The sequence below is a fragment of the Anopheles moucheti genome, chromosome 3 (assembly GCF_943734755.1).
Source record: "Anopheles moucheti chromosome 3, idAnoMoucSN_F20_07, whole genome shotgun sequence".
NCBI classification, from domain to species: domain Eukaryota; kingdom Metazoa; phylum Arthropoda; class Insecta; order Diptera; family Culicidae; genus Anopheles; species Anopheles moucheti.
Window position 1 is genome coordinate 91,978,237 of NC_069141.1, and position 8,723 is coordinate 91,986,959.

Below are 8,723 nucleotides of genomic sequence, written 5' to 3' on the forward strand. Positions count from 1 at the left end.
AGAAAAAAGATCAATTTTAATAAAGCGTATCCTCCTGGATGCTGTTTCATGTAAAACTCATACAGGTTAACTCTTATTCCGATACCATTCATTTGTCACCCACTATCTCCATGAGTGAGAGTGTGCTGGAGCGAGACAGATGAATATGTCGCTTTCGTCGCTCATATTCATCTACTATCTAACACGGTGCACTGTGATAAGCCAAAGGTCGGTGTTGGTCATTCTTCCGCTAGCTTCGGTCCGGGTCGGTCTTTTGTTGTACAGCTGCGGTAGCTGGATAAGTGTTCTTGTTGAATGGAAAGGACTTTTTTACTTTTCCTTTCATTATCGAAGTGTATTGTTATAAAGTACGTTGCAATACAAAACATTATACCAAATTCAGTGATTTCCAACAATAAATGTTACAGTAATGCACCGAAAATGCTGTGCGCGTCGGTTTGTTTGTGAAGAACATTGCGTGCGTTGTTTCGTGCCGTGTAAGCGTGGAAGGTGATTAATTTTGTCAGGAAACGTGAGGGAGTGCAAATAAAAGTGAAAAAATGTGTAGTTTATTGTGTAAAAAGGTGCGCAAGCGCATTTTTGTGCGAAGAAAAGTTCACACGCAGGAGCGCGTGGTTTAGCGCCATTTTGCAGTTCCGAGCGTTCGGAAGATCATCGTTGGTGTGCAGTGGTGAGTGAAGTGAGTTCGCCGAGATGAATGAGTGAAACGGTATGCGTGAAAGATGAGAGAAAAGCTTAGTGAGATCTTTTTTGGTGAGATATAATCGCGCGGTTTTGTAGAGAGATGTGTTTTAGTGCGTGCTTTTCTGTTTAAGTTTCTGTTTGTTATTTCAATCGATAACGTAAGTTGTGTAGTGTAGAATGTGATAAGAAAGCTGCCAGACGAATTGTTTAAACAATCACAGGTAACCATTAACACAAGACTATCTATATTCGTTTATTTTTGTTACTTTTCTCCTGTTCGACTTGCCCAATTTGTGTACGCGGGCCAATTCTTTACATTCACGTACTATTTCATTATCATTTAAACACAATGCAACAATCGGTTTGAATCGCTGCTTCCGTATGTCTTCTATTACGCTAATTTAATACCTGTTCTTAAACTTATTTGCCTAACTCAGACTAACAGAATTGTTTCTGGCTTCATTGCGCTATATGTACACATTTCACATTGTTTCTTTGCCGTCCATTATCTGGCAGCTACAGTCCGAAAAGGAATTACCATTTTGTATTGACTTGCGGTTCATAGGCGGAGTGTTCCCTTACTTCAGATTCCATGTAGCTCGGTGCTAAGTGGCACGTGCCATCATTGGTTCCGAAATCGATCAATTTATCACAACGAGATCGCGTGGCTGTGTTCGGTGTGTCTCGTACATTTGCGATGTGTGGCCCAAATCCGGATGATCATATTGCTGATAGCTCATTTATAGTACGTCGACTGTAATGGCCGACCGGAAGATGTGTAGGTGCTCATTGGTATGCTGCTTTGCGATTTCGTTGTGCCACGTATCGAAATAGAGAGATAGAGAGCGTTCTTTTAAAATCTCCTCCTTTTTCCCAAATTGCCGTCGTCATAGTTTTTTTTTAATGTTATTTAAGTTGCTTACATTATAGAAGGAAAGATACGTATATGCGTGAATGTATGGTATCGAATGTTTATGCCATTCATACGGCTATATCTATTTATAACAGTAATAGAATACGTTTAGAGCCGGATCCTCACGAGCAGCTAATCGAAAAGGGTACGCGAGTTTCGCGATAAAAAAATCACACATCATCTACCGTGCAACTCACTCATACAGGTGTACAAAACGAAAGAAAAAAGATCAATTTTAATAAAGCGTATCCTCCTGGATGCTGTTTCATGTAAAACTCATACAGGTTAACTCTTATTCCGATACCATTCATTTGTCACCCACTATCTCCATGAGTGAGAGTGTGCTGGAGCGAGACAGATGAATATGTCGCTTTCGTCGCTCATATTCATCTACTATCTAACACGGTGCACTGTGATAAGCCAAAGGTCGGTGTTGGTCATTCTTCCGCTAGCTTCGGTCCGGGTCGGTCTTTTGTTGTACAGCTGCGGTAGCTGGATAAGTGTTCTTGTTGAATGGAAAGGACTTTTTTACTTTTCCTTTCATTATCGAAGTGTATTGTTATAAAGTACGTTGCAATACAAAACATTATACCAAATTCAGTGATTTCCAACAATAAATGTTACAGTAATGCACCGAAAATGCTGTGCGCGTCGGTTTGTTTGTGAAGAACATTGCGTGCGTTGTTTCGTGCCGTGTAAGCGTGGAAGGTGATTAATTTTGTCAGGAAACGTGAGGGAGTGCAAATAAAAGTGAAAAAATGTGTAGTTTATTGTGTAAAAAGGTGCGCAAGCGCATTTTTGTGCGAAGAAAAGTTCACACGCAGGAGCGCGTGGTTTAGCGCCATTTTGCAGTTCCGAGCGTTCGGAAGATCATCGTTGGTGTGCAGTGGTGAGTGAAGTGAGTTCGCCGAGATGAATGAGTGAAACGGTATGCGTGAAAGATGAGAGAAAAGCTTAGTGAGATCTTTTTTGGTGAGATATAATCGCGCGGTTTTGTAGAGAAATGTGTTTTAGTGCGTGCTTTTCTGTTTAAGTTTCTGTTTGTTATTTCAATCGATAACGTAAGTTGTGTAGTGTAGAATGTGATAAGAAAGCTGCCAGACGAATTGTTTAAACAATCACAGGTAACCATTAACACAAGACTATCTATATTCGTTTATTTTTGTTACTTTTCTCCTGTTCGACTTGCCCAATTTGTGTACGCGGGCCAATTCTTTACATTCACGTACTATTTCATTATCATTTAAATACAATGCAACAATCGGTTTGAATCGCTGCTTCCGTATGTCTTCTATTACGCTAATTTAATACCTGTTCTTAAACTTATTTGCCTAACTCAGACTAACAGAATTGTTTCTGGCTTCATTGCGCTATATGTACACATTTCACATTGTTTCTTTGCCGTCCATTATCTGGCAGCTACAGTCCGAAAAGGAATTACCATTTTGTATTGACTTGCGGTTCATAGGCGGAGTGTTCCCTTACTTCAGGTTCCATGTCGCTCGGTGCTAAGTGGCACGTGCCATCATTGGTTCCGAAATCGATCAATTTATCACAACGAGATCGCGTGGCTGTGTTCGGTGTGTCTCGTGCATTTGCGATGTGTGACCCAAATCCGGATGATCACATTGCTGATCGCTTATTTATAGTACGTCGACTGTAATGGCCGACCGGAAGATGTGTAGGTGCTCATTGGTATGCTGCTTTGCGATTTCGTTGTGCCACCTCCGCCACCCCCAGATAGTCCGCCCAACCCACCGCCTCCTATCGTACCGCCGAGTGTACTTCCACCACCGTACAGCTGTTCGGCACCCGTCGGTGCGTAATCCACATCGTAGTAGATCCCCGACTGGAAGTAGACAGCGAGGAAATGGTTCGTGAGGAAGTCACGTCCGGGGAAGGATGCTAGAAGCACTTACCGTGACGCTAGCATTGCTGCGACTCTTTGGCCGTGGCACGTTAAAGTTGCGTCCCAGCAGATCAGCACGGTCCTCTTCCTCGCTGGAGCTGGAGTTTTCCAACGTTCGCATGCCATTTCTGTTCAGTCCAAGAGTTCTAAACGTGATTCAAAAGAAATCCGATTATCAAATATCAAGGTTGGTAAACATTCTTCGCATTAGAGCAATACCTTGGTAACGGCACGGGCGGCAAGGTTCCGGTGTGCATAGGCAAGGTTCCATGTAGCGAGAGGGTGTTCATGCTTCCGATCGTCTGCAAATTAGGGTAGCCAAACATAGCCGACGATGGACGTCCTGCAACGGGTTCAGCCTGGCAAGAGGGGAGCGAATGAGATGAGAATGAGATTAACTTCCTCGGTACGCAAGCCACCGTTCTGTAGCGTACATCGATGTAGCTTACCGCGTAATGATTCGCTTGAGCCATTACGTCCGCAATCTGCGCCCATCGCATGCGATCCTCTAGTGTCACCTGGTACGGTGCCTGTCCCATGACCGGTGTCTTCACCTGTCCGTTGCCGAGATATCCAAACACAGGGCTACCCATGGCATTTTTGTGCTCGCGCTGCCACTTCCGACTGCAATTGGAAATTGTGAATGGAATTAGTTCGAAAACATACAGATTCGCATTGAAATTCGTCTTACCTCCACATGACAAGGCAGATAAGCGTCAGCACAATGATGATGACGGCGGCAACCGATGCACCGACAGCCACCCCGAGCACCTCGCCATCGATCTCACACTGAGTGCCGTAGTAGCTGCCGAGACACTTGCACACCTGTCGGTTATTGGCGTTATCGTAGCTACAGGTGCCACGATTCGTGCAGTACGATTCCGGACACGACAGACATTCGCGGCCGGCCCGTTGCGGTTGGTCCGCCCACGGATCTCGGAAGCCTACGTTACATTCGCATCGGAACGTGCCGAACAGGTTGGTGCAGTGTGCTTCCTCGTCGCAATCGTTCAATTCATCGGACGTACACTCATCGACATCCTGCACGCTGGAAACGGCTCCTGTAGGTGCCTCTACGTATAGCGCGGAGTTGCCAATGTTGTTGTTCCGTCGGTGGATGACTCCCAACAGATGCCGCTGTATGTCGGAACGGAGTGCCGGTCGAAGTGTTTCCGCGTTTTCGTCCAAGTTGACGGTGTAGTTGACAAACACGGCACTGGCAGGGGAACCGGACGCGGAAGATCCCGTCGATGGATTGACGGTGTAGATGCCGTTGATGCGTGCCTCCAAGAACTCGTCCGAGAACGGTGTCATAGACATTGCCGAATCCATCTAATGGAAGAAATTCACAAGGTATAGGCGTCATAAATAGGGGCATTCATTTCCATCACCATTACAGGGCAATGTCGCTACTTACCGCGCGAATGGCCTCATAGCTCAGCTGCTGGTACTTCTCACTGCTGCGGTCCGCCAACGCGACATCCCAATGGATGCGACGTTCGTAGATTTTGTCCACCCGCATCGACAGCATCAGTGAGACGATGCGTCGACATGGTTCACGATGCTTACGTCTAGCGTACCCCGGTCGACAATGACAGCTGGACACACCGTTCTCCGTTCGACAGCGCTCGTTCTGGGCCTGATCACACGTGGAGTCGTCGCCCACAATGCAGGTGTCGATACGTACCGGTGGCAATCCAAGTGCTCCCGGGTACTTTGGACGATTCTGGTGTACCGATGGGACGCGATGAAGTTGTCCAGAACCTCCGGAGGGTAATTTGTTTCCACCGAGTGGTCCTGCGTGTACCGGAGATTCAGTTTCCGGCACGGCATATCCGGTACCGACGATACCGGGTTGTAGAGCCGGAGGTGTTGGACCTAACTTGGGGGGTTTGGGTCGCTCCGTAGCAACCGGCGGGCTGTTGGTGCGTGTCGCTGTGGGTTGTATTTGGGTTTTTTGGCCGCGTTGTGTTTCCGTGCCGAACAGATCAATGTACGATCGTTTGCCATCGATCGAAACGAACCCATCCGTGCCAGTGCCCGTGAGAATGATACTGGCCTCGGGCCCTGCACCCGGATGGCCGGGTCGATTGTAGTAAGGGTTAATTTTGATCGTTTGCTGTGATCCCGAACCACCTGCACCACCCGGTCCTTGGATGGCGGACAGCGTGACATCGAAGATCTCACCGTAATTCGGAGGACGTGCCCCTCCAGGTCCGGGCCCGGCGGAACCAGGAGGCGGAGCCGTGTATATTTCTGGACGATTGGCAAACGGCGGCAAGTTCTGAGTGCGGATGGAATTGCTGTTGGGAGTTCCAGCACCACCACCCGGTTTGAAGTCAGGATCATCCAGTACCAAACCTGGCCGGGGTTGAAATCGATAGTCTGGAGGCTTCGTTGCATCCGTTGATGCAGGCGATGCAGTGGGGGTAATTACGTCCGCAGGTTTGCTTTCCGCTAGAGCAGAGCTCGTCGTTGTCGTTGTTGTTTTCGTTTTCGAGATCGTGGATGTGTCCGTCGTAGGCAGAAGGGTGGGTGTTGAGGAGATCGTTAAAGAATGATCACTCGCGTCACTGGTCGAGGGTTCTAGTGCATCTGCACTGGAAGTAATAATCACGCTAGTCGTTGTTGGCGATGGTTCTAGCACTCCACTCGTTGGGAGATACTCGATTGAATTGATCTCGTAGACACTTGGGACCACTTCCGGATCATAAGACTCTCCATTCGGACCATTCGCGGGCATCACACTGGCAGCACTCGTCGCAGACTCAATCGTGTATTGGACCTCCGTAGGTATCGTTTGTGTTGTGGGTCGTCGTTTTTGTGCCCCCTCCAGCGGCTGGTGATCGTTTTCCGCATCCGAATTGGAAGATGTTGTGGTGGCTGTGGTAACGTCTACCTCTGCATTCGCATCATTGGTTACTTGCGTCGTCGTGGGATAGTTCCCTCCCGCACCGGGAGTCTCGTAGGGCGGGTCTTCGATCACCTTTTCGGTAACGTTATCGATCGCATTTCCACCACCATCGTTGTTGGTAGGAATGGCAATCGGTCCCGCATTCGAAGGGCCACTTCCATCGTAGTTAGACGGATCCGGTCGATAATCCAGACTGGTTGGGTACGGTTTGTAAGGTGGAATCGGCCGTCGGTTAGGTGATATCGGTGGCCGTGGTTTGGGTCTCTGCCACGGAGGTCTGTTTTGTGAGACGAATCCAGGTCGGTAGGTTTGCTGCATCGACGGCACAATCTGCTCCGGTATTGGAACGCCAGTGAGGAAGGGACGCACGGGATGATCCGGTCGTGGACCTTGCGAAGGACCTGGTTGCTGTTGTCCTGGGTCCTGCTGTAGCAACGGGCGGGAAGAAGTCGGAGCACCCAGTTCACCCTCATACTCGTTCGGTAGTGGTTGTGCTTCCGATATGCGTGGAGGACCCCGGTTGTTGATGCGAGTAGCCGAATGACGTCGGGTGGGTTGAGGGTTCGCGTGTACGTTCACGTTTCCGTTCAGAAGCTTCACAATCCCGGTGATGATGTCCTGAATGTCTGGATTAGGGTTCTGACGGCTGCCGTGTGATGGTGTTGGGCTTTGCACCCTGAACGGTGGAGGACGCTGTTGTTGAGATGCTAACACCGCTCGTTGAACGTTGGATATGTTCATGGCAAGTTCCTTGGTGCGCTGGTAGGACTCGTCGAGCAAATCCTTACCATTGCGCCCGGATGGTCCAGTGGCTTCCAGAACGCTGTTACTGTTGCTATCAAAGGACACGGCAAGCAGACTTCTGTCTCCAGTGCTAGACCGAGGTGTAAGCTCGTTCATGATGGGTAGAGCCGATCGCTTAGATTTCCCCGCCAAGGTTGCGTCCGACAGAGGGGACCGGTTTGTGCAGTCTTGTGATGTACTACAGCTAGTAGTTTGCTTTGGAATGGTGCTTGCTGTTGCCACCGCAGTTAGGCAGAGGCAGATCAGCATGGCGGCTATCAGTCGGTAGCTGTGCATCTGTACAGCGATGGGAAATTCCCCGCAAGTGTGTCTATTTGCTGGCATTTCAATACAATGAGACGTTCAGGGCCGTGAACGTATCGTCTGTTCTTTCTTCTTGCGATATGTCTTGTAGCAAGACCTGTAATCAGGCTAGCTTTAGGTAGTCGTTCCTAGTGTCCTGTATTGTCTAATCTATTTTCGTTTGGTGGCTGGAAAATGTAGCACACCGTAATAACTGCTGGATGATGCTGTTGCTGTGTTGAGCTCCTGCGCTCTTTCGACGCTCATCTTATCACGGGACTGTTCATTCGCCGGCGTGCAAGAACCTACGGGGTAAAAAGATAGGCAAAACAGTTCAAAACGTTAGCAAGCTTCATGTCTTCAAATTGTGCCACTTTAAGCCGATTCCCGCTATCTTGTATGCTTAATCCCAATTGCCCGCATTCCGTAAAACAAGTTTCGAAATTGGATAAAGTATATATGGGATAAGTATGGGATTATTTTTAATCTTTGCCCCCTCTGCTCAATACGGCTCCCTCCCGCCGATTCAGCGTAAGTTATTGCTGCATAAAACTAAAACCGGCTGATCATGCACAATCATCCTTCTAATGATTGCACAGGTAGCAGAGGGATCATATCTGGATCAGACGATCGGCAGCATGCGATTTGCGGACACACGCGCGCACACGCGCTCGTGCAAATGTAAACATCTTGCCTGGCCTCACACTCGCACATCGTAAGCAAATCATGGAGTGACCCCAAAAAACTGACGCGCAAATGTGCTCCGTTTGGGTAGAAAAAAGGGGGAGAGAAAATTGTTCGCCACTTTTCGCCAGCCCGCACGCGATCGGTAGATAAGAACCGCAAAATGCAACCTGTTCCCGCCTGGTAAGCTTCCACTCCAACCTGCACCTGGCTCGGTTGTGCTAAAAAACTCAATTCCAGCGTGCGTTTTCTCTCGTTCGTTGCTCACTGCGATCCTCGCGCATTTGTGGACCAACGATCACGGGCGGGACTTTTGCCGTGTATGTTTCCTCAGGAATTTTGTAGAAAAGTTGTTTGCTTGGTCTTTTCTCCACTTCACTCACTGTATGGCACTTGGTGATGATCCAGAAATCAATTCCAAAACTTCTCTTGGTGTTGCTATATGTGGGATACGCAGCGACGTGTGGTGCCCACTATGATCTTCATGGTAGACACCTGATGGAAATTGTACCGGTAGTATCGTGCCGGAAATC

At 48.3% G+C, this 8,723-nt stretch overlaps 1 protein-coding gene across 1 annotated transcript; it reads right to left on the reverse strand.

Annotated features, from left to right (window-relative positions):
• Nucleotides 1–3,236: 3,236 nt before the first annotated feature.
• On the reverse strand, nt 3,237–7,548 carry LOC128303130 (uncharacterized). Its single transcript, XM_053039988.1, has 6 exons — nt 4,924–7,548; nt 4,198–4,838; nt 3,941–4,130; nt 3,726–3,865; nt 3,517–3,652; nt 3,237–3,446 (listed from the first exon to the last, which is right to left on the reverse strand). Exons 1-6 carry the CDS (start codon nt 7,546–7,548, stop codon nt 3,237–3,239), a joined length of 3,942 nt encoding a protein of 1,313 aa, XP_052895948.1.
• Nucleotides 7,549–8,723: the final 1,175 nt, after the last annotated feature.

Excerpts from the sequence above, each read along its gene's own strand:
- LOC128303130 (XM_053039988.1), bottom strand. The coding sequence starts at position 7,548 with ATGCCAGCAAATAGACACACTTGCGGGGAATTTCCCATCGCTGTACAG. Across the intron at positions 4,131-4,197 it reads ATCTGCCTTGTCATGTGGAG|TCGGAAGTGGCAGCGCGAGC; the intron begins GTAAGACGAATT and ends TTCCAATTGCAG. Across the intron at positions 3,447-3,516 it reads GCAGCAATGCTAGCGTCACG|TCGGGGATCTACTACGATGT; the intron begins GTAAGTGCTTCT and ends GTCTACTTCCAG.